The following is a 27,319-nucleotide window of genomic DNA, read 5'->3' as shown; positions in this document are numbered from 1 at the left end:
TTGGGTAAAATCAAAGAAACATGTGTTTGAGTCAACACATAGTCTGAGTTGAATAACAACAAAAATATGTGTCATATAGGGATAAAAGCAAGGCATACCTTACAGATCTATCTTGCATATAAAATTGTATACAAGTTTTTGTTTTGTGAATATACATAGCAGAAGATATCAATGAAGATATGAGCATCCTATGAGCACATGAATGATGTGCATTACTGTACAAGTGCATAGATGTATGGCATGGTATTTGTGGTTCTGTTGGGGAAAGTGGGGACAGAAGCAAATGTGAAAAATGTTTTCAAAGACATGAATAACTTTGTATGCTAAAAATGGCACATTTCTTTATGAATACACAGACTATGTCATGAAATGTTTATATATACATACATATATATATATATATATATATATATATATATATACTTGGAGAACTTTCTATGTACATTCAGAAGTATTATGAATCACTCAGCATGGTGAAGTGAGGATCTGCATATTCAAAGTCCAGCATAAGATACTTTGGTGGTATTTTTGTTCCTATAACCTGAGTGTCTTTCTCAACATGCTGACTGCAATTGCAGGTGTCCCTGCAATATCAACCAATCCCCAATGTCAGTTTTTTATTAGAAGTGTTCATGTCATTCAAGGATACTTTCTTTTGTGCATGACACAAGACATATAGTATAGCTTACAGCAGGAAAGTGGGTTTTCTTGGGATGGCCCATTTTTTATGGCTGAGATGGATGCAGTCTGAGAGGCATGGACCTCAGAGACTCCATCCAGAATGGCTTCCCACTGCTGGTATGCCTTTTCTGCTCCTATTACATAGTCTAACCAATCTTAACCATCATCCCACCATATTGGCCAAACTTCGTACAGATCAACATAAAGATTTACTTTTATATTATAATGTTGTTTAAATAAATGAGCGACTCCATGAAATTCCTGAGTCCATTCAAATAATTTTAGAAAGGATAAGGACATGGTTTTAATTACTTTGCTAGATAGATATAATAAAGGTAGAATCGAAAATATTATATGTCCCACATTAGAGCAATAAATAAAGGCTATACAATAAGGAGTATAATATGTTTTCATAAGCTCTACTCAGATACATACATGTGTTTTAAAATTGATAAAGTCTTTACAATGCAGTTAACCTATCAGAAATTGCATCTCCTCAACTCTCTTCAGATTTTCTGAGTTTGTTATGTGATAAAAAGTTTGAGACTCTCCCAAATACCCGTTCAATACTGGAGTTTCAAATCAAGAGGAAGCACCTTCAGCAATATCCTCTCTTACTTTCTATTCATGACTGAAATCCTTCCTCACAGTGCCAATTATCACCTGCTCTCCAAGAGTTCTTTAAGCCTTCAAAAACAATATCACTTCAGTTATTAAACTCCAAACTGTGGCTACCATACTGAAATACAACCTTGAAACCCTTTGGAAAACAGCTTTGTTTTGCAAAGTTTTTCCTGTAGTGCTTTATTATATTTAAACCTATTACATAAAGGTTCATTTAGAGTGTTTCTTCCATATGATGCTTTAAACCTAGCCCTCTCTCTTCTCCATGGACCTCAACATTATTCTACATGATCACTGAAAAGTACAGTGGTCTCTAATGATATTATGACTTTTCTATCCCAAATTCTTCTACAGTCTATATATATATATACTATGGTGGATATTGACTATAGGTATAACAATGCAAATCCACAAACAACATGGAGAGGACATAATTTCTTTCATATTTCATTTAATCCCTCAGTAACATTCCATTGCTAAGAGCAGCAATTCAAACATGGTAGTAACTTTGCGTGTTAGTTGTTGGATTGTCTCATCACTATTCCATTCCCTTAATATTCTCTTTTCACTTTCCTTTTAGAATTCTTTCCTATTTTTATTTGTTCTGAGAGCCACACATTTAAACCTTGACTGACTTTTTAACCACACATTTTAAGTTATCTGTTGGATCCTTGTGTTTACACACACACACACACACACACACACACACACACACACACACACACAGTCACCCCCCCCACACACAGAGATAACTATTTTCTCAGAAACCATGAGCAGCATACAGTAGGGATTGGTACCCTTAACCCTATCTCTGATACAAATTAATTGTTGAGGAAACAAACTTGTTTAGTAACATTTTTGAGTGGGCCCAGTACAGGAAGTATCAGCATTGTTGAATTCATGTTTTCAAGTTTAACATGCCTAGGATTAAACCTGGCAGCTGTTTTTTTGTTTTGTTTGTTTTTTTTTGTTTGTTTTTTGTTTTGTTTGTTTTTGTTTTGGTTTTGGTTTGTTTTGGTTTGTTTTTGTTTTTTGGCTTGTTTGTTTTTTTAATCTCTATTATTTTATATTCTCTCCTCTCCCACCTCTTAGCTGTTTCTTTAGCACCATGTTTATGAATGATTATTCACCTATTATTTCATCTAAATGCGTTGAACTGACGTATATTCACTTTTCTTCACTCTGGCCGAGAAACAAGTACCCAGTAGGTGTTCATGTAATTGACATTCAATGCTGTCTTTTAGAGATTCCAGTTCTGAGAAGCATATTCTTCCTGTAGGAGTTCTGTGAAACTATTAAAAAAATACATACCACATACTGTTAATACTGACAATTATAAATTTTTCTTATCTGGAATATTGTAAGAATTCAAATAATGCTTTTCTCTTCTTTTTCCACTTCTCTATGTTGGCTTGATACTAAAGTCCAAGACAGCAGTATTATCTGTTTTCATTAATAGTGAATATGTAAAATTAGTTCCCTAGGAAGTTGTTTGAAAGGAGCCCATGGAATGGATTATCAACTTGAGATCTGGTGCTTTCAAAGGAATGATCATTTCCGAATTACTGTCCTTTCTGGGTCTGCCCTTGCATTTTCAGTACCTTATCTGTGTCCCAGTCATGATTGTGATGTTTCTCTGGAACAAAGATTCATTTCCAGAACATGCCTTGGTTCAACTTCAGACTTGCTCATGCTGTTTTCCTCAACAAACTCGACACTTCTTTTTATGTTTTAGTATCTAGCTTCTTGTTTTAGTGAGGACTCAAAAGACTGGTAGCAAATTATAAACATGTCAAGAAATTAGTCTTTTCATGTTGATATTTCCATTTCCAAATTTTTATTAAATGTAAAATCAAACAAAATAAAATTTATAACAAAGAACAAATCAGTCCACATTCTTTGCCAGAGTATAATTCCATTGCTAGACAACTGAAGTGGAATCTAGTCCTTTCCCAATTTTATGATTTATTAACTTCTTATAGCCTGACTTCCACTGTTCGATGAGCATTTGGGGTTTTCAAACTCCTCCTTTTCCCTTTTTTAAATATATATATATATATATATATATATATATATATATATATCCCAATTTCTGCTCCCTTCTTAGTCTTCCTTCACAGAGTGCTTCCCTTTTCATCTCTTTCTTCTCTGAGAGGATGCCTCCTGGGCATTTCCCCATGCTGAGGCATGAAATCTCAAAAGGATTAGGTATAGTGTCTCTTATTGAGATCAGACAATGCAGCCCTCTACTACATATGTGCCAGGATCCTTAGAGGAGCCCATATATGTTTCACCTTGGTGGCTCAGCCTCTGGAACCCCCCAGGAGCCCAGATTAATTGGCACTTTGATCTTCCTGTGGGGCTGTCATCTCCTTAATTTCCTTTAAATCTTGCTCTAACTCTTCCATAGGGGTCCCTGACCTCCATCCCATGACTGTTTGTGAGTATCTGCTGCTTCTGTCTGAGTCATCACCTGGGTAGAGCTTTCCAGTGACAGTCATGTGAGGTTCCTGTCTGAAATCATAACATCAGTAACTGTGTCAGGGATTGGTAACTACCTGTGGGATGAATCCCAAATTGGAACAGTTCCTGGTTGACAATTCCTTTGGTCTTTGCACCATTTTTCCCCCTGCATTTCTTTTAGACACGAGCAGTTTTTGATCAAAACTGTAGGTGGGTTTTTGTCTCCATCTCTTTACCAGGGGTTTTCTATGGCTGCTGGAGGTGTTCTTCTCAGGTTCCATTTCCCTATCGTGGAGGTTTTCAGCCAAGATTAATCATATTGAGTCCAGAGAGCCTCCCTCATACCGGGACTCTGTAACTTCTTGGGTATTACCCTTGCCCTAACCCCTGGTGGCTGTATATTTCCGTTCATTATCCTGGCCCTCAGGGGCACATTCCTGTCTCTTCCTATCCTTGATCTTGCCCTACTATTCCACTCGCTGCTCTCCTATGCATGTCCCTCTCTTTGTCTGCAGCACATGACTGTTTTGCTCTCATTTCTAAGTAAGATTCAGGAATCCTCACACTAACCTTCCTTCTTGTTGAAGTTATTAGGGTCTGAGGGAAGTAGCATGAGCACTGTGTACTTTTATGCTAAAATTTACTTAGCAGGGAGTATATACCATATATATCCTTTGTGTCTGTGTTGTATCACTCAGGATATTTTCTAATTCCAACCATTTGCCAGAAAAATTCATAATGTCCTCATTTTTATTGGATATTTTATTTATTAACAATTCAAATTATATCAATTTTTTTGGTTTCACTGCTGGAAACCCACTATCCCATGCCCATAACCTCTCCTTCCATGAGGATGCTCCCCACTCACTGACTCACTCCCACCTTACCAACATGCCATTCACCTACACTGAGGCATCAAGCATTCACAAGACCAAGGCCCTTCACTTCCACTGATGCTAGGATATCCTGGGCTACTTATGGAGCTGGAGAGGAATAGTGACTTATTTACAGTTATTTTAGATGTGGGATTATGATTGTGTGGCTCTCTTAGTTTTGTTGTAAGATTACTTTCTTGCATTTTCTAGGGTGTAGTTTCCATATTTGTGTTCGAGTATTCCATCTATTATTCTGCTGCGTTTATGTAATGTTATTGGGTATATTTGATTTTGTCATGGAATATCTTGGTATCTCCGTCTATGTTAAATGAGATTTTTCCTGGATATTGTAGTATAGGCTGGCATTTGTGTTCTTTTAGGGTTTGTATGACATCTGCCCAGAACTTTTTGACTTTCATAGTCTCTGGTGAGAAGGCTGGTGTCCTTCTGATTGGTCTGCCTTTATATGTTACTTGACCATTTCTATTACTGCTTTTAATATTCTTTCTTTGTTTTGTGTGTTTAGTGTTTTGACAATTATGTGACAGACATCATTTCCTTTCTGGTCCAATCTATTTGGTGTTTTGTAGATTTCTTGTATTTTTATTGGCATCTCTATCTTCTATAATTTTGTTGGCAATATTTACTGACTTTTCAAATTTGGACTCTCTGCTCTCTTCTATACCTTATCCTTATGTTTTCTCTTCTCATTTTTATACTGAATTTCCTGGATGTTCTGGATGGCAGGTTTTTGAGTTTTCCATTTTCTTTGAAGGTTCTGTTAATGTCTTCTAAGTTACCTTATGCCCCTGAGAGTCTCTCTCTCTCTCTCTCTCTCTCTCTCTCTCTCTCTCTCTCTCTCTCTCTCCCTCTCCCTCCTCCTCCCCCTCCCCTCCCCCTCTCTCTGTCTGTCTCTCTCTCTCTCTCTCTCTTGTATTCTCTTGGTGATGCTTGGGTCTATGATGCCTGATATCTTTTCTAGGTTTTCTATTTTCATGGTTATCTCTCATTGTGATTTCTTTGTTGTTTTTATTTCCATTTTAGTTACAGGATGGTTTTGTTTAATTTTTTCATCTGTTTGTTTGTGTTTTCCTGTAATTCTTTAAGGGATTTCAGGATTTTGTATTTCCTTTTTAAGGGCTTATACTTGTGTATGTGTGTTGTCCTGTAATTTTTAAGGGAGTTATTTATGTCCTTTTTAAAGTCCTCTTCCAGCCTCCTTTAAGATGTGATTTTAAATCCAAATCTTGCTTTTCCAGTGTGTTTGGATATCCAGCATTTTCTCTGGAGGGAGAATTGGGCTCTGATGATGCCAAATAGTTTTGGTTTCTGTTGCTTAGGTTCCTGTGTTTGCCTCTTGCTATCAGGTTGTTTTCTGGTGTTAGCCTGTCTCTCTGTCTCTGAGAGTGGATTGACCCTCATGTAATCATGTGTGTCAGCACTCCTGTAGACATGTCTTCCCCAGCAGGATCTGGGTACAGCTCAGCTCAGAGCACAGGCAGAAAACGAAAGGGTCTTGTCACAGACTGCTCCTGGATTTGTGTAGCCTGAGGCCTCCAGTAGGGTCTTACTTCTGCCCTTAGGTATGTCAGTGCTCCTGACAACTGCCTTTCAATCCTGGTGGGCAGGCAGAAACTGGAAGGTACCTGCCCTTGACTGTTCCTAGGTTCTTGTATACAAAAGGTACAGAGGGCACTTGACTGGTGCCTCTTGGGCTGGGAATGTGAGTAGAAGTAGTTGTCTCCTTTGAGCTCTCAGGATTGTCTGCACTTCTGAGAGTCCAGCTCTCTCCCTCATGGGATTTGGGTACAGAGAACTATAGGATCGGTTCTGCTCCCAAGACTGGGCATTTTTTATTATGCTTCCTCCTTTTAAAGACATATTTTTGGTGTCAGGCAACTCAAGATTCTCAAAGACAAGCCTATCTCCCCCTCCAACTACAGTGGAGTTTGGACCCCAGAATCAATGTAGACACCAAATTATACACACACACACAAACACACACACACACACACACACACACACACACAATCATTCACACCAAATTATCAGCAGAAAGATATTTTAATACATTAAGGGCAAAAGTAGATCATATGTGGGGGGTTTCATCATGCAAAGGCAGCAGCAGCAGCAAATACAATGATATCAAAGGCAAGCAAGAAATGAATCAAGTGTATTTTGCAGGAATTGCTTTTTAAATAATAAAGGAAATGTGGCAGATGCATGCTTGCCTAAGTCGTTAAGTCTTTATTAAGAATATTAGCAGAATAATAAATTTTGATTGTCTGTTCAACCATGGAATTTTGTTTCACGAATAAATCCATGACCAAATAAGAGAATGAGTCTTGGGAGTAGGTTTATAGTTTTAACTTAATGTTTTTTAGCAAGTGGGGAAAGAATAACTTCTAAGTAGACATACTATAATTTCTCTTTAAAATTGAAAATTCTGTTGTATATTTTTCCACTTCATAATTATTCATGATTTAAGTGACAGATACCTATGCTTACCTCTGCCATTGCTGTTGTGAATAAAGGAGCTATGAACAATGACTGTCATATGTCTCTCCAGTGAAACAGAGTCCTTTTTATAAGGAAAAAGTCTGTAGTGGAAAAATTAGGACCTGTGCTATTTCTGTTTCTTTGTTTCTGAGGAGTCAACATACTGTAACTGTTAACAGCCCCATTAGTAACTGTGATTATGTGTTCCTCATTCTTCACATTTTCTACAGAGTTATTTGTTAATGGTAGTCCTCCTAATTGAGAGCCTAGTTGGCTCTCAACCTGGTTTTTTATTTCATTTCTTGATTGCTGATGTTGTTCATTCTTTTTAAATTTGCTATTATCCTTGCATACTCTCTGTGGATACCATTCTCCTTATACAGATTTTAGAGAGACAAGAGCTTTATGGGGCATATCTTAGTAAAATAATTGTTACAAGGAATAGACCATAAAGAACATAATTCTAAAGGAAGAAAAACTAGAAGAATTCCAAGAAAAACAGAAAAAAATGGGCACTGTTTTCACATCTACTCATTATAGTGCTCAATGTCTTAGGTAGCACAATACAGTAAAAATACTTCACATCTATGTAAGAAGAAACAAGGAATGCTTGTAGTCTGTATTCCTGCAGAAAATACATTGTCCTACATAAAGACCATAAAATCTTGCCAGAAAGTAGTTCAAAGGACACTACTCTCAACAAATAGCAGATTCAAATTCAGCATAAAGATCAGCAGCATTACTATATACCAATGCAATATACAAAGAATAGGTACACAGAGAAACAATACACAAAGAATTGGAGAGTTTTGCCCCTAAGGTTGGTCACAACAGTCATCGACTTAACTGGTGTTTCAACCTACAAGACACTTCTAGACTTGCCTTTCATGATGATTCCAGACAACATAAAGTTGGGAAGAAGACTCGTTTTGAACATCACATGAATTGGGGGCTCAGAATGAAAATCAAGTTTCATATCTGCTATAAATGTGTAGAAGTTCTCTGCTTGCTCTTTTGGTTGGTTGCCTCAATCTTTGTGTGCTCTGATGGGGCCAGGTTGTTTGACTTGATAAAATTTCTTTTAGAGAATTGCCAATCAATGACTGCCTCAAATTGAGACCCATCGTAGGAGAGGGAGCCAAACTCTGACACTATTCATGATACTATTATACATGCAAAGGCAATACTTACATTTCCTTCACTCTATGATTCCTGTCTCTTCACTTGGTCCCTAATGGACCCAATAACTGAAGTTTCTATATTACTTTTTGTTGCATACCTTGTGTAACTTCCCCCTTGGTCTGAATGTCTTCTGTATACAACCATTTTCTTACACTCACTATAATTCATTCTAACCCCTCACTATAATTCATTCACTATAGTATGTAACACAGATTGTCCCCTTTTGATCTTTACTAAGTTGATAATAAGAGTCTACATGAGTTGCAACTTTTATTTGAAACATCAAATGCATATCCCTTTATGGATTAACAATTACTCTCTCATAAACTTATTCTTATTATGTTCCTGAGAGGGCAGAAGCATCCAACATCATGGACTACAATCATCCTTTAAAATGGTATTTCAAAGGCTCCTAGAACTTTCAGTTCTGCCCTTTTCTGCAGATCATTTTTTGGCAATAGTATAAAACAACATTTCATTGGGACAATGGCAGGTTATTTTCTTTCCACGACTCATTAACACCTGTCATTACATCTGGAAAGGAAGCTTCTTGGCAGTCGCTTGATGGGTTCCTCTCTGACTAGCTCAGTTACTTTTTTGAAAAGAGTGTTCAAAATCATCTCTCCTTTAATTTTCTCCTCTTTCATCTGAAGTGAATTAGATAAGAGAAAAAACAACCCGTCTGGAGAGGTAGCCCATAGTTTAATAACAGTGTGTTATACCTTCCTATACCAATTAATAATTGACATAATCATACATGTGCTAATATACCACTTAATCTAGCCAATTAATATTGGAGTATTTTCTTACACCTTTCTGAGTTGTCACATTGACTTGGCTATAGCCATATTCACAATATCAATCCCTGAATGTAGTTCTCATGAGATGCTTTTCCATACAGTAATATCTTGATTGTTTTCATTGTGCAAACTTTGAAAGGTTTTATTATAGAGACATTTGTATCTTTGCTTCTTTCTATGGAATAATTGTTTTTCTTTTTCTTCACTGTCATCTTCTTTTAATTCCCCTTTTTCTACTTCTACAACCACTTCTCCTCCTCCTCCTCCTCCTCCTCCTCCTTCTCCTCCTTCTTTTCTTCTTCTTCTGATGATGATGATGACAATGATGAAGATGATGATGTTTAGTTTTAGTTTTAGGAGTTTTTCCTTGGATTATTTTTGTAAGTATAACTCACCGAAATGTATAGAGATTTTAAAATGTCTTTTTTCCACTCAGAGTTCATATCAAAGACTTTAACAAAACATTGAATTTCTGCAGTCTTATAGAGTTCCGAACTCTTTATGTTCTCTGACAAAGGGATTGGGAAAATTAATAATTTTCTTTGGCTAAGAAGACAAAGAAGAGGTACATTTGTGGGACCAGCATATACACAACAAAACAAAACAAAAAAAAATTCAAAGAAAATTAATCCCTCAATCCTTCATGAGTATTTGATTCCAAGACATGTAATATTTTCAGGATTCTGGAGTCAATGTACTCCAAATTATGTGTGAATCATATCTGAACATATCCCATGATCAACCTTTACTGCAAAGACTAAAATTAAATTACATAGGGCATTCTCTATATATATATATATATATATATATATATATATATATATTTAGTGTTTCATTCAGAAGGGAGTTGGTCTCCTGTTTTTTTTTATTGTTCTTTCTCCTTATTTCCTATTTGTTGTAAGTGGACTTTTTTCTATGACTGAAATATTTATCACTACAAGAATCAGAGAAAACACATGATACTACTTGTATTGCATTTTGTATTGTCCAGAAGCAAAACCCATGTTACTCAAGTCAACATCAACATAGAGTACTTTCCCTTTTTCCTTGTATTATTCTAAACTGTAATCTGAGAATTAATTACCTATCAGTTCTTAAAAACAATGTATTGAAATGTGCCCATATGTGTGAAAGGGAAGAACGTCTTTTATTTTGTAGAACCAAAGACTAAAGTCAAATTTTAAAGCCATAAACATACACTCATTTACCTTAGTAGATAGATATTATATTTTCTGAGATGAATCTTAGGTAAGTAAAAATGAATGCCTAAAAATTTTGTCAGCTTTAAGAGCTGTCAATACAGGGACAAAGAGTGGAACAGGGGCTGAAGAAATGGTCATTCAGTGTTGTTACTATCTGGAGATACATTCTGTATGCTCCCACCAAACACAGTCACTATTGCTGATGCCAAGTAGTGCTTGATGACAGGAGCCAGATATGGGTGTCTCCTGAGAGTTTCCGCGAGATCCTTAATGATGTAGATGAGGATGGCTGCAGCTAACCATTGAACTGAACAAGGGAACCCCAATGGAGGAGTTAGAAAAAATACTGAAGAAGATAAATGGGTTTGCAGCACCATAGGAAGAACCAAAATATCAACCAACCAGACACACCAGAGCTTCCAGGGACAAAACCACCAATCATTGAGTACACATGGAGGGACTCATGACTCGAGCCACATATGTTGTAGTGGATGGCATTGTTCAACATCAGTTGGTGGAAAAGTCCTCAGTCCTGTGAAAGCTTGTTTTCCCAATGTAGGGTAATGCCAGTGCATTGAGGTTGCAGTGGGTGGATGGGAAGGGGAGCAACCTCATAGAAGTAGGAGGAGGGTGTAGAGTAAGGGGGAGAATGGGAATAACATTTGAAATTAAAATACATTAAATATCCAAGAAAAATAAAATTATTAAAAACCAAAACAAATAACAACAAAAAGAACTGTCAAAAGCCATCTAAGAATGGTTAAGTCAACAATATAAGCACTGAAGGCAGAGGGAATGAGGTACCTGGGAAGGAGTTTAGAGGGGGGAGAATTAGACAGGGCAGAGTGGGCTATGGAAAGAAAAAGAAGAGAAGTATAGATGGTCAGGAAATTGAATAGAAATATGTAGCAGTGAGGTATGAGGAACAGGCGGGAGAGGAGGGGGTAGAAAATCTCAGATGCCAGGGAAGTGAGAGGCTCTCAGGACTCTATGGGGATGACTTTTGTTGATATGCCCAATAAAGGGGAGTTTTGAGCCTGTAGAGAGTAACTTCACTATGTAGGCGTCACCCCTAGTTGAGGGATGTGGCTGCCTAACCCTCACAATTTTTCAGCCAGTACTGTTCCTATCTAAAGGAAACAGAGGAACAGACATGGAGCAGAGACTGAAGAAAGAAAGAAAAATCCAGAGACTTCACTCCTAGGGATCCATCCCATTTGCATACACCGAAGTCCAGATGGTATTGCTGATGCCAAGAACAGCTTGTTGAGAGAAGCCTAGTATGATTGTCCCCTGAGAGGTTCTGCCAGCATTTCACTAATACAGATGGAGATAGAGCCAACCATTACATCGATCCAGTGATCCACAAGGGAAGGACCAAGGGAAGGAATGAAGGAACTGATGGGAATTTCAACACTGTAAGGAGAACAATATTATATTTTAAATAGACCTCCCTATAAATCTCAGTGACTAAACCACCAACCAAAGAATATATATGGAGTGATCCATGGCTCCAGCTATATATATATCAGAGAATTGCCTTATCTGACATCAATGGAATGGGAGGCCTTTGGTCCTGAGGGGGCTTGATGAAACAACACAGTGACTTTCTTGAGTGGAAAGACAGGAGGGGGTAAGGTTTTGCAGGAGCATATGCATAGAAGCAAGGGAAGGGGAAGGGATTTGGTGCTTGTTGAGTGGAAACTGGGAAGTGGGACAACATCTGAAATTTAAATAAACAACATAGTCAATTAAAAAATACAGGAAAAAATATAATTGTTGTAATTTCTTTTCTCCATTTTATCCACAGTGAATAAGTTTTTCTTTGTGATTGACTCTTTTTTATTTCTTTCTTTTCTCTGTGGTTCATGAAGAATTAATCAATTCTGAGCACCTTGTCTGTCCAGCAAGAATTCCTTGAGACAGAGAGAAAAAAGAGCCAATGTCTGTCTTTTTATTTTTTTCTTATTCTCCTGCTGCTAACAATAGGAGCTAATACAAGCAGGCTGCAGTTTTGGCCTTCTTTTGAATAGCAAAGGATGAATATAAGGGATTAATTGCTACATAGTAAACAATTTTTACCCATCAATTCAAATTTTGTTCCAGCAAATGCCTATTCCATTCATTGCTGTCTATCTTAGTCATGGTGAATGCTGGGCTGGTCCCAGGCAAAGAACACATGATGTTCTTCCATGAGACTTTTGTTCATTTAACAATAATCAAGTCAAGTAGCTGACAATCTTCTATAATACTAGCTAAGTGAACCTAATGTCTCTGATCTCTTTGATAACTTGTACTTATCTGCACATATAGATACACAGATACAGAAACAGACACAGACACACACACACACACACACACACACCCATATAAAATCTTAGATTGAATTTAAAATAACAGAACAAGAAGAAATATAAATATTAAATAAAATTTAAATAAATAAATATTGTAACATGACCCAAGTATTTCATTCACAGTCAAACAGTAAGTATTCTCTATGACAGGAGAGTTATATGCTCTTCAACATTCATAGCTCTTAAATTCACAACATCTAGAAAATGGATCAGCCTGGATGATAATCACTTAATTCAAGAATAATAGTGATGTGTCAAAAATACAGACTAAAATATTGTGTAGTTTGAAATAAATATAAATTTTGACCTTAAAATATTACAATGGTCATACAGTCCCTGGCTATAATCCATTCATACACAACACATGGTATTAGCATTACTACAAACAGGTTGGTAAATGGAAGAGAATGAAGTATCCCAAAACAACCCAAACTACCTATGAACACTTGAGTTTTGAAAAACAAACAAAATTGTGCCATGAAAAAAAAAACTTTCTACAAATGGTACTGGACTATGTGGAAGTCTGTCTGTAGAAGAATACAAATAGGTAAACATTATCACCCTGAACAAAACTCAAGTAAGAGTGGATTAAATGCCTAAACATATTACCAGGCACACTAAATCTATTAGAAGAGTAAGTGTGAAATTGTCTTGACTGCATTAGCAGAGGAGGTAATTTACCGAATAGAACACCAACAGCTCAGCCACAAATAACAATTAATAAATCGGACTTCATGAAGCTCAAAACTTTCCTTAAAGCAAAAGAAAAAATCCATCAAAATGTAAAATTGCAGCCAACAGACTAGGAAAAGATCTTTACCAATCCTACATATGACAGAGGTAAAGAACTTAAGAAATCAGACATCAACATATGAAATAAAACAATTGAAAAGTAGGTACAGATTTAAGCAGATTAATCTCAACACAGGAAATTCTAATGGCTGAGTAGCATTAGACTTGTAGAAATGTTCTATATCTTTGGTCATAAGGGGGATCTAAATCAAAATATCTGAAAAACCAGAATGGCTATGATCAAAAATTTAAGTAGCACCTCATGTTTCTGAGAGCATGGAAGAAAGGGAACAATATGATATTGTTGGTAGGACTACAAACTTTTATAAACACTTTTGAAATTGATTTCGTGGTTTCTCAGAAATTTGAGAAAAGCTCTAGTTCAAGATCAGCTATGCTATTCCTTTCCTTGTTATATACCCAAACAGCACTTTATTTTACCACAAGGACACTAGTTAAACTATGATCATAGTTGATTTATTCATAATAGCCAGAAACTGGAGACAACCCAGATGTCTGTCAACTGAAGAATGGATAAATAAAATGTGCTATATTTACCCAATGGAGTATTGCTCAGCTATGCAAAAGGATGAAATCATGAAATTCTCAGAAAAAAATGAAAAGGATTTGAAAAAAATTATACAAAGCAAGGTTTCCCTGATATATGAACTCAAACTTGGTATGTAGGTAGTCATTTATATGTGGATATAAGACATAATGCACAGAATAATTATGTTGCAATCCACAGCCCCAAGGAAGCTAAATAACAAGGAGGGCCCAAGGGAGGACTTTAGAATCTCACTGAAAAGGAGAAATATAATGGACATTTGGATGTTAATGGATATAGGAATCTGAGTGGCAGTTATGGTGATTAAAGGAATAAGGAAGACAAAATGAGGGGAGAGTTGTGTAAGAGAACTGGCATATAGAAGTAGATTTTTTTTCTGGAGTAGATTGTAAGGGTCAACTCTTAGATGAGGTAAAACTCATCTCAGTGGTAATTCCCAGCAATCTATGAAGGTAACCCTGGCAAAGACTCTGAAGAATGTATGGTATGGAACATAAAATGATCAGCTCTTATAACCAGACAAGGCATGCAGTGAAGGGACTGGGATACAAACCAATCTGTCAAACCTAACACCTACAATTTGTATTGCCTCTAAGATGTGATGTAATAAAGGTGGAGCAGGACTTGAGTGATGTCCAATCAATGGCTGGCCCAACTGAAGATCATAGAGTATCCAACCCTGAAAGTATGAATCGTACTCTGATAAATTAAGACAAGAACCTATGATAATTGTCATCTTTAATCTTTGAACAAGGGATTGAAACTGAGGTAGAGACTCAGAGATAAATACAAGGTAAGCTTGGGAAATCCAGTGTAAGTGAGGAAGGTTGGTGTAGGGACCAAATGAATCAAGGACACCACAAACAAACCAAAAGAAGCTAATAAACTGCTTATTCTGGCTCATAGAGACTGAACCACTAGAGAGTATGTATTCTGCACATATATAATATATGTTCAGCTTGGTCTTCAAATGGGATTCCTAAGGGCAGGAACAAGGGTTATTTCTGACTCTGCTGCCTTCCTTTGGATTACTTTTCCTTGCATGGGCTCCCTTCTCTAGCCTCAAGAGGAAAAGATGCAGCCAGTCTCATGCATCATGATATGCCAAGGTGGCTTGATATCCAAAGAAGTCTTCCCCTTTGCTACGAAGAAATGGAGAGGGTATGAGAGAAAGGCAGGCAAGAGGAAGGGCAGTTCTTTTAGGGGAGGAGGGAAAGGAAACTATACCATAGAAAAAACAAGAAAATAATCTTCTTGCAACAGACACAAAGATTATGGGCACACAAACATAATTTCACTTCTAACAACAACAACAAAAAACCCCAGAAAACAGCTTTCACTATTCTTTAATATCTCTTAACATCAATGGACTCAGTTTCCAATAAAAAAGACATAGACTAATAGCCTGGATATATCAAGAGGACCTGTCCTTTTGCAGCATAGAGGAAACAAACCTCAGTGACAAAGACAGAAAGACAGACACTGCCTAAGAGTAAAGGGCTGGAAAAGAATTGCAAGCAAATGATTCCAAGAAAAATGTTGGAATAGCCATTATAATGTGGAATTAAGTAGACTTTCATCAAAAAGTTATCAAAAAATATAAAGGACATTTCATACTCATCAAAGACAAAACTATGAAGATAATCTCTCAATTCCAAATATCTATGCCTCAAGGGTAAGGGCACCCACATTTATAACAGAAACTTTACTAAAGCTCAAGCATATATTGCACCTGACACAACAGTAGTGGTAGATTTTAACATCCCACTATAATCGGTAGAAAGATTATGGAAACAGAAAAAGACATGGACATAGTGAAACTAACAGAAGTTATGAACCCAATGAATTTAACAGACATCTATAGAACATTTCATCCCAAAATGAAAGAGTATACCTTCTTCTCAGCACCTCATGATACATTCTCCAAAATGGACAATATAATTGATCATACAATAAGGCCTCAACAGATACATGAAGAATGAAATGATTCTCAGCTTCCTAAGAGATCACCCTGGACTAAAGGTGGTCTTCAATAACAATAAAAGCAGCAGAAAACCCACATACACGTGGAAGCTGAACAGTGCTCTACTCAATGATGACTCAGTCAAGGAAGAAATAAAGAAAGAAATTAAAGACCTTTTAGAATTTAATGAAAAATAATTCACAATATAACCAAATTTTGGGATACAAAGAAAGCAGTACTAAGAGGAAATCTCAAACGTCTTAGTGCCCTCAAGAGGAAAATTGAGGAAGCATACACTAACAGCTTGAGAGCACACCACAAAGCTCAAGAACAAAAACAAGCAAATTCACCTAAGAGGGGTAGGCAGTTGGAAATAATCAAACCCAGAGCTGAAACAAGTAGAATTAAATAAAAATATATAAAGAATCAACAAAATCAGGAGCTTGTTCTTTGAGAAAATCAACAAGATAGAAAAATGCTTAGCCAGACCAACCAGAGGGCACAAAGTGTGTATTGAAATTAACAAAATCAGTAATGACAATGGAGACATAACAAGAGAAACTGAGGAAATTCAGAAAATCATCAGCTCCTACTACAAAAGGCTGTACTCAATAAAACTGGAAAATCTGTAGGAAATGGACAATTTTCTAAACTGATACTGGGCACCAAAGTTGAATCAGGATCAGATAAACATCTAAACCATCCCATAAATGCTAAAGAAATAGATACAGTCATTGTAAGTCTCCCACCTATAAAAAGAAAAAAAGAATAAAGAAAAAGAAAGAAAGGAAGGAAGGAAGGAAGGAAGGAAGGAATAAAGAAAGAAAACTAGGACCAAATGGTTTCAGCACATTATTATGTCAGACTTTCTAAGAAGACCTAATTACAATACTGTCCAAACAAATCAAAAAAGAGCAACAGAAGGAACACTATCCAATTCGTTTTTTTAAGCCACTTATTCATAAATCAACAAACACCCTACAAATAAAGAATTTCAGACCAATTTCCCTCATGATTATCAATGCAAAAATACTCAATAAAATTTCCCCAAACCAAATTCATGAACATAGTAAATGATCATTTACCATGTTCAAGTATTCTTCATCCCAGGAATGTAACAATGAATCAACCTACAGAAATTCAACAACATAATCCACTCCAAAAAACAAATAACTCAAGGAAAAAAACTAATATTTTCATAATACATGACCATTTCCTTAGATGTTGAGAAAGCTTTTGACAAAATTCAACACCCATTTGTTTCCAAGTCTTTGAGACTTGCAAAGATCAGGAATTCAAGGCACACACATAAACATAGTAAAAGAAATATGCAGCAATGTACAGTGGCAAGTGTAAAACTAAATATAGATAACTTACACAACCCCATTAAAATCAGTGACTAGGCAAAGCTGCCCATTCTCTCCCTACTCATTCAATATTGTATTTGAAGTCCTAGCCAGAACAATTAGACAACAAAAAGTGGTCTTAGGAATAAAAATTGGAAAAAAAAAGAAGTCAAAACATCACTCTTTGTAGCAGATAAGATAGTATGTTTAAGTGACCACAAAATTCCACCAGAGTACTCCTGCAGCTGATAATCAACTTCAGCAAAGTGACTGAATGTAAAATTAATTCAAACAAATCAGTAACCTACCTCTACTCAAAGGTTAAACAGGCTAAGAGAGAAATTAGGGAAATGACACCCTTCACAATAGCCACAAATAACATAAAATACCTTTGTGTGATTCTAAGGAAGCAAGTGACAGATCTGTATGACAAGAACTTCAAGTCTCTAAGCATACAAGCTGAAGAAGATGTCAGAAAATGGACATCTCCCATACTCATGAATTGGCAAGATCAATAATATAAAAATGGCCATCTTGCCAAAAGAAATCTGCAGATTTAATGCAATCTTTATCAAATTCCAACTAAATTCTTCATAGAGTTAAAAAGAGCAATTTTTAAATTAATTTCTAATAACAAAAACCGCAGGATAGCGAAAATTATCCTCAACAATAAAAGAAGTCCTTTCGAAATTCACACCCCTGACATCAAGCTGTATTACAGAGCAATAGTGATTAAAAACTGTATGATATTGGTATAGAGACAGGAAGGCAGACATATGGATTAGAATTCAAGACCCAGAAATGAACCCACACACCTATGCTCACTTAACCTTTGAAAAAGGAGCTAAAACCACCCAGTAGAAAAAAGATAGTATTTTCACCAAATTGAGCTAGTTCACCTGGAGGTCAGATTGTAGAAGAATGAAAATTGATCCATTTTTATCACCCTGTACAAAGCTTAAGTCTAAATGAATCAAGGACCTCCACATAAAAACAGATAAACTGAATGTAATAGAAGGAAAAGTGGTGAAGAACCTTATAAACCTGGGTACTTAGGAGATTTTCCCCAACAGAACACAAATGGCTTATGCACTAACATCATGAGTCAACAAATAGGACTGCATAATACTGCAAAGCTGCTGTAAGGAAAAGGACATAGTCATTAGGACAAAATGACAACCAACAGACTGGAAAAGATCTTTGCCAATCCTAAATCCAATAGAGGGCTAATATCCAATATATACAAAATAGTCAATATGTTTGACTCCACAGAATAGATAACCCTAGTAAAAAGGGGTTACAGAGCTAAACAAATAATTCCCAGTTGAGGAATATCAAATGGCTGAGAAGGACCTAAGGAAATGGTACCATCCTTATTCATCAGGAAAGTGCTAATCAAAGAACTCTGAGATTCCAGCTCACACCAATCTGAATGGCTAAGTTAAAAAACTCAGTTGACAACAGATTTTGGTGAAGATGTGGAGAAAGAGGAACACTCCTCCTTTGTTGATGGGATTGTCAGGTGGTACAATCACGGAGGAAAACAGTCTGGTTGTTCCTCACAAAATTGGACATAGTACTACCTGAGGACCCATCTATACCACTCTTGGGCATATATCCCAACATATATGCCCAAGGACATATAGCAAGGACATATGTTACACTATGTTTATAGCATCTTTATTTATAATAGATAGAAGTTAGAAAAAATACAATGATCCCTCAATAGGGGAATGGATACAGAAAATATGATATATCTATACAATGGAATACTACACATCTATTAAAAACAATGACTTCTTGAAATTCATAGGCAAATCAATGGGATTAGAAAATATCATCCTGAATGAGGTAACCCAACCACAAAAAAGCACACATGGCTTGCACTCAGTGATAAGTGAATATTAGCCTAAAATCTTGAATAACCCAAGGTACAATCCACAGACCAAATGAAGTTCAAGAAGAAGGAATACTAAAGTGAGGATGCCTCAGTCCTTTTAGAGGCAGGAATAAAAAATTTTGCAATAGTATGTATGGAGGCCAACTTTGGAGCAGAAACTGAAGGAATGGCCATTCAGAGCCTGCCCCACCTAGGGATCCAGTCCATATATATCCTGCCAGCAAACCAAGACAATATTGCTAAAGCCAAGAAATGCATGCTGTCTTCTGAGAGGGTCTGACAGATTATGACCAATACAGAGGTGAATGCTCATGTCCAATCGTTGAATTGACAACTGGATCCCCAGAGGAGGAGTTTGAGAAAGGCTCAAAGGAGCTGAAATGGTTTCCAATCCCATAAAGAAAATAATATCAACCAACCAGAAATCCCAGGGACTAAACCACCATCTAAAGTATACAGATGGACAGACCCATGGCTCCAGTTGCATGTGTAGCAGACAATGGCCTTGTTAGATACCAGTGGGATGAGAAGGTCTTGGACCTCCCAAGGCTGGAGCCCCGATACAGGTGTATGTCAGGTCTGGGAGGTAGAAAGATGTATCTGGATGTTGTGGGAACATCCTCATAGATGAAGGGGGAGGAGAATGGGATAGGAGATTTATGGAAGAGAAACCAGGAAATGCTATAACATTTGAAATGGAAAATTTGAAATGTCTAATTAAAAATATTAAAAAAAAGAAAATGACATGAATTGATCTTGAAAAGTTCAAATTCCATGAGATCCAGATCTGATCTAAAGACAGGTAACAGAGATTATGTGTGCTGTCTTTGCTGTTTGGGGTGAATGTTGCACAACAATTAATCATGCAGGGAGATGCTCATCTTCTTCACACGTCCAACTAGAGGTTTTCACGTTTCTAGAAACAAAGTTTCAGATGGTTGAGTGAGGAGATATTATATCACCTTCCTTTCTGTCAAAGAAGAAGGTTTGATTTATTACCTGAATGCCTAAGATATTCCATGGACACTAAAAATTCAATTTGAAATTCAATCATAATTCTGTACAAATGGAAAAATACTACGTTAATAACTCAGAATTTTTGTCTGAGTTTTGGATCATTATCAAAGAACTATGGTACTCTATTCTTTTCCTCATCAGCATGAAGAGTTCCACTTTTTTCAGCATTCTGGCATCAGGCTGAACAAAAGAGAGGACTATTACACTTAATGGAATTTTTATCACAGTAGTGGTTTGGTTAGTTATTTAAATATAATGTAAGTAATAACTAAACATGAAGTCTGAGTACTCAAAGAAGTGCTCATAAGAATTTAAAGAACATCAAAGAGCTGTGGAACCTAAAAGGGAAATATAGCTTATTTTGCAAGATCTTCATAGATATTTTTACAATTTTGAATTTTTAATTTGGAGTATATTTGCAATGAGTTTTATATAACTCACAGGATATACTGTGATATCACAAGATATTACTTATTAATATTTTAAAGTATATAATACTACCTGAAGATAATTAAAAAAGGAAAAACATGAGATTATAACTAATGATAACAATTATATATTTTAACAAAGCTGGTTCTTATCATCATCAGATATGCTTTGGATTATAGACTGAACATATGTCCAATTTATTACTGTTAGCCAAACAAAAATCCCTGAAAAGAATAGCTAAAATGTACGTGATTATTTTTGATCTAAACCCACATTTTCTCATATTTTTCTTGTGACATTTCAATATAAACTCTGCAAGTACTCTTGTCTTCACCTTGAAATCTTATCTGTCTACCATCTGTAACTTGATTGAAGTAAAATGACAGTAATCTGACCACAAAAATCTCAGGAAATTTAGTAAGGATGGTTTTTACTCTGTTAACAAACAAGGGAATTTCTACACATTTGATTTACATAACAAAGAAACCCTGTTTAAATTTTATTTTTCTTAAGAAAGATTTATTTTAATTTGTTTTAGCTATACAGAAGTATGTCTGTGCTTGTACATGTGTGAGTGAGTGAGTGAATGTGTGTGTGTGTGTGTGTGTGTGTGTGTGTGTGTGTGTTTACAAGTGACCCTAGAGCCCAGAAGCATTGCTTCAACTTAGCTGGTTATTAAAAATTGTCAACTACCTTAGTTGAAATCTGAGTAATTAACTTCTGATTTCAGGAAGAACATCAAGTGTTCTTGACCTATGAGACATCACTCGAGTCCTGTTGCTATTTTTCCTACCTATCTAATTCCTCTCAAGTTAAATAAACAAATGTCAAAGGGCAGATAGTATTTCGTATCTTTGCCCTCTGTCCAAAGAGTAAACCATAAAGCCACCTTCAAGTAGCTTCCTTCACTGTATGCAATGACTGGTATTAATATTTGTGGAAAAAAATTCTCTTCCCTTTGGCTAAGTTAAAGGTTGTTTCAAAGTTTTGCTTCAGAATAGGACATTATGAATGATCCCATATCTCCTGAAAGACAATCCCTCCATGTGGAATTGTTTATCTTGACCTTTGACGATACTGCTCTGCTAGGATCCAAAAATGAAAGAATTTTTGGAACACCAAGGGTTCAACATGGATGTTGAAGGAATTTGAAGGTCAGAGAAAGTTGGTATTTTCAGTTAAGCAAGAATACCAACCTATGAGAGCCAACATATGAAGACTAAGACTTGTGGAGAAAGTTAGGGTGAAGAGATCACCTGGAGCTGAGGAAAAATACGAAATAAGGGAGATACAGAAGATATGGGCATTTGGGGAATGTGATGATGTGGCCCAGAAAGAGACAGAGAGGATGAAGATCTGGCATCCAGTTTGAGAAATGAGAAGAGAGCAAATATAGAGGGCAGAAATAGAAAAAGGATGGGAAAGGGTAAAAAAATATGGTACTGGGAAGGAGCCAATGCAAACCAAGAGTACAGGATAAAAGGCTAACTCACTTGCAAGCTGTACTCACTGCCTAATCCAGGTTTACTGCAGTTCGTCTCCTTGTCTTGGATCCTAGTCCATTTCTAAGAAGATCATGGCCTACCTGCTCCATGCTCAACTATTTCTACTGACTACCTTTATATTAGTTTTGAACATGAGACTTTGTCCTGTTCTAGGTTACTTTGTGGGTGGCATAGAGAAGTCTAGCATGGAGGAGGAAGGAGCCTCAGAAGCATTGAACTATGCTGTCAACGAGTATAATGAAAAGAACAGTGACTTGTACCTGAGCCGTGTGGTGGAAGTGAAGGATGTCCAAAAGCAGGTATGTCACTATTTATTGAGAGACCCTGACTTATAGAGGGACACCTATATCTCCTTAGTCCATCTAGCATTCTCTCCAACCTATTGCTCTCTGACTCTCTTTCAGACTGTTTTATAAGTAGTGATTTTATGTGGACATATTGGCAGTATTTGCATGTTATTTACTTCAGTATGTCTTTTCCTTAGATATTTTCTGTCCTGTAAAAGTGCATGTAGGTGAGCTTACCCAAACTGCAATAACCTCTGCTTCACTCCTTTGAAATGTAAGAATATGCTTTCAGTGTTGGCATGGCTGTTTCTTGATAAATTTCTCAGCCACACCAGAACAGAGGTTCTCCAACAAGTCTTCTGAGAAAATCTTTTTAGCATTTGCCGTCTTCAGCCCAGAGACATTGCCAACAGATTATTGTGTGACCAAAAAAAGTAAATTCTCAACACAACTACTATTTGTTCTTGAAATTTTTAGTGTGTTTTATATAATTCTTATCTTGTTAATGGGCAAATATCAAGAGAATTCACAACTATAGCACAAGGGCTCTCTGTCAATCCATCATATGTTCTTTACTACTATATTTGATTGTCTTTGATCCAACTTCCACCACTGACCCAAGAATATGCATATCTGGGTGAGCAATTTTTAAATGTTTGGTTAGCAAACTGTGCAGTGAATATTTTCCATCAGGTAAAATGCAATTTTTATATATTTTTAAAATATTTTTACAAATAAATCAAGCATTTATTTATACACAGATTTCTCATATACAGGATCACTCAATTTGCATGAATCCCTTAGTAGCCACTCTCAGAATGGCTTCATGTGCTCAGAGCTTCCTTTTGTCTGAGTTTCCTTTGCTTAAATATTTGCAGAACTTTCTGTAAATCACTTGAACCCATCAATGAGGATAAGCCTATATTTCCCAGTGTATGAAGGGTTTGGTCCCCTAAAGTGATATCACTGAAGTATGTTGTAGCTATTACAAGTATTAAGATGATGATGCTCATGTAAAAACACATTTTGTAGAACAGGGCTTACACCTGTTATAGAAAATATCTATATAGACAAAATATCATTTCTTTTGATCCGATGCTTCTTCAGGTTGAGTGCCAATTATGACCTTTTGTAGTAGAAATACAACCACTCTAGAGGTCCTTACCTTCTTTTTGCATGGTTACCTTTGATTGTCCAAGGAATCAACTTGAAAAATTGCTTCTACTTCCACTAGATCTGATCTTTGGATCATAGTCTGGATGATCCTCTCAAAACTTGTGTAGAGGACCATGGGGAACTCTACTTAAACATAGCAGCATAGAGAGCACCTAAAGGAGAATTTTGCAAAGAAAATAAGGGGCCAAAAGTCCATATTATTGGCTGCTAAGCCAGAGGATCAACATTGAAGCAATGAGAAAATATATACTATCAGTCCTCCATCATATTAAAAACCCTCCAAATATAACCATCTAACCGAGACCATCTCACAAGCACATGGTCGGTGTTACTAATATGAATACAAACACAGTAATGTGTCATGATGTTAGAGAGGAGAAAACTCTATCCTTCTAACCCTGAATATCAAAGATATAAAGAATAACTGAGTTCTTCCTATTTACAGGATTTTCACATGATCAGAAGTTGTCCTGTGCACTACTCTATTATGGTACAAGTGTAAAAGTAAACCACTGTGTGGTCCTCTAGATTGCCAACATAATTTTAATGAGAAACAGATAAGTGATTATTTAGGAAATTTTCTATGCATTTATGTAATACCTTTTGCAGATCTGAGTGGATTCTGAGTCTCTTGAGAGTGCTCTCACATAATCCATCCATGAATCTTTAAAATGATGTAATTAATGAGTAGTCATGAGAGTTATGTAGTGGAGATACTTAAACAAAATGTCACTGATACCCTTTTTTCACTTCATGTGTTTGCCTGACACTTTCTTCTATGTCCTGTTCTTGTTTCTCTGTCAACATGATTTTATTTCTTGGTTCTCTAGACTTATTTTTGAGTAGTGCATTATCATCTGAAAAATAGGACCCTTAAATAAAAACATTTCTAGATCAACATCTTCATTGAAGCATATTATGAGAAAACTACTAGAGAGTCATAGACCATTGCACACTTAATAGTATAGATGAACCTCATTTAGTTGATATACTAGAAAATGCATGGGATTCATTTAAGGTCTCACAGGTTCTTTTTTTTTTTTTTTTTTCAGAGCTGGGGACCGAACCCAGGGCCTTGCGCTTACTAGGCAAGTGCTCTACCACTGAGCTAAATCCCCAACCCTCACAGGGTTCTCAATACTTTTTTGCTCTCACCAGCTCTAGAGATCTATCTGGATGAGTCTGGTATTCCCTGTAGTAAAAATAGCTAAAGGTATTAAAATAAAAATTAAAAAACATATCTGACAATTTCACACTCAAAAATATTCCTAATAGTTGTATTTAAAATGGAGACAATATAAAAGTGTACTCTGTGTTGAAACTTTCTTTAAGTTAAGCATCCCATGTGTTCATGTCCATGCATGGATGAGTTGGAATATAAGGAAAGAACGGATTTTCTCCTCTCACAAGGATTTAGTTAAAATTAATAGTGAGTTCTCACATCACTCACCGGAACAGAATTTCTTCTTCATTTGTGGCTAGAGCCAAAAATTAGTCCTGTGCTTTAGGATCCAGACAACACTGGTCCTATGATCAGCCTTGCATTAATTAATACAAAATCTATATTGCGTATATGCCAGCTGACTCCTCAAAGCTATGTACTTTTCCAAAGTATTGGAACCACTCTTTTCTCTGTGTCCTGTCTCACTTACTGGAATGTAAAATAGCTCATGTGAAGTTCAGATTAATGTTAAAAGTGAATCTTTCATTTCTCCTTAGGTGGTGGCTGGAACCAAATTTTTCTTTGATGTGATTCTAGGCAAAACAATATGTTTGAAGACACAGGGTGACTTGACCAACTGTCCCTTAAATGAAGAGGCTGATCAGCAGGAGGTATGGATATAACACATGCCAAAAACATTTTGTTCAAGTAGAGGGATGTGCAAGCTTATAAGTTTGTGAAAGTATATTTGTGGTAATATTCATACACAATTACAATATTTGCAAACAGGGAAGAGTGTGTGTGTGTGTGTGTGTGTGTGTGTGTGTGTGTGTAAGTAGTTTAAAGTGTGTTTGGACTATTCTTGGGAAGAATTGGAAATAGTACATAAGTGACACAGGGAGAAATGTGTATGTGTAAGTAGGTTGAACTTAATTAAGAATGCATTCATTAAGAATTGACAGTATATGTAGCAGACAAGGGGAACAATATATCTAGACATAAAAAATTAGAGAACTGTGAATTCTGTACTCTGAGATGACTGTAGTTTTGCTTGGTTGAAATGGAAGAGGCAATAATAGTTTGCATTTTTGAGAAGAGATGTTTACACCTATAAGGGAAGCTTTTGTTCACATTACCCTTAAAGGAAATGAGTCCTCCAGTGCTGCTCTTTACACTCAATGCTGGCTTATCCCCTGATAGTGGCACACTGGAGATACAGTGGATTTGTGTAAAGTGGCAATTCCTCTTCATATCACTTTCCCTGCTATGAAGGTTTCAGGGATTTCTGTGTCCCATGTGCCTGAAGGTCCCCTGTGTGGGAATGAGAGGGTCCTATGTACAGAATGTATGCTATATTCTTGACTTCTGAGATCCTAGAATGAGTCATAGGGTATTCTAAAAGGGATGTTTTGACAAAAAAGGAAAAGTCTGTTGCCCTTAAAGGTAGACAGATGTCATATGGTGGATGGACATAATTATGTTGTAGATCATCAGACACTACGTAAGAAGGCTGAGTGTTGTTATACTGGGCAGAGAGTTGTTTTACATTCCCCAGTCAAATTTTGTCAAACAGCTCTAGCTTCAAACTTTATCCTAAATTTTTCCAGCACTGAACAACCTTCTTTGTTTACTTTTCTAGCGTGAATTCTGCTCTTTTGTGGTTCATGATATCCCATGGGAGAATTATATTGTCTTGCTGAGCTCCAGCTGTCACAGTATATGAATTAGTGTCAAGTGGTACTGTGTAGGATGCAGATGTCTCTGGCAATGCCTCATCACTCCAATGGATGATCTTTCCTTGATGGATGCTTACCAGCATGGATATTAGCAATGGAATAGACTGCTGTGCACTTAGAGTTAGACCCAAGCACCTCTCCCTTTATTCTTCCTCTACAAATGCCCATATTTGCTTGCTCATTCCTTGCTCAATAAAATGTCCAACAGCTCCTTTGTGTGACTGCAATTTCAGTCTATCTAACATTGTGGTATGGGAAAACACCTTATGAGGGCTCACATCCATATGTGTACAACAAGCAAAAGGCCCTATGACACTGATATTCTCTAAAATGAAGAGAAGATAAAGTATGTAAAGTGAATAAAAAAACCAATTTTGTTGACACAGTGGGTCTTATCAGAGAGACAGTATAAAAGGGGACTGTGCCGAAGTCCTCATGTAGATTGCTTGTGTGCTTTGGGCCAGCCCCTGGGCATGGCCCTGTGGAGGTAAAATAGGTAGGATATGATGTACTTCATTTCCTCAGGCTGCCACCCAGTGGGTCTTGGGCTATAATGAATAACTAGAGAATGATTTCCCTGGAAGGAAAATGCATTCTGATTTTGGACATAAAACTATAGCCTGTATGAGGGGCATCAGGCCCTCAAAATTCCAGGCCTTGTCCCTGTCTCTGGGACCTGCAGGCATCATTGGGAGTCATTGAAAATTCAAGAATGTTGTCCTGGGACTGCACACTGAGTATAACCAATAGCATGCGGA

At 36.6% G+C, this 27,319-nt stretch overlaps 1 protein-coding gene across 1 annotated transcript; it reads left to right on the top strand.

The window, feature by feature from the left end:
• The first annotated feature begins 22,271 nt into the window (after positions 1 to 22,271).
• Positions 22,272 to 26,548, top strand: LOC116900681 (cystatin-S). The gene is made up of 3 exons (XM_032902385.1): positions 22,272 to 22,499; positions 25,383 to 25,496; positions 26,465 to 26,548. Exons 1-3 carry the CDS (start codon positions 22,272 to 22,274, stop codon positions 26,546 to 26,548), a joined length of 426 nt encoding a protein of 141 aa, XP_032758276.1.
• Positions 26,549 to 27,319: the final 771 nt, after the last annotated feature.

This window comes from Rattus rattus, chromosome 5 (genome assembly GCF_011064425.1).
Source record: "Rattus rattus isolate New Zealand chromosome 5, Rrattus_CSIRO_v1, whole genome shotgun sequence".
Lineage (NCBI taxonomy): Eukaryota > Metazoa > Chordata > Mammalia > Rodentia > Muridae > Rattus > Rattus rattus.
The sequence above is the reverse complement of the archived record's forward strand: the minus strand, read 5'-3'. Positions and strand labels throughout refer to the sequence as shown.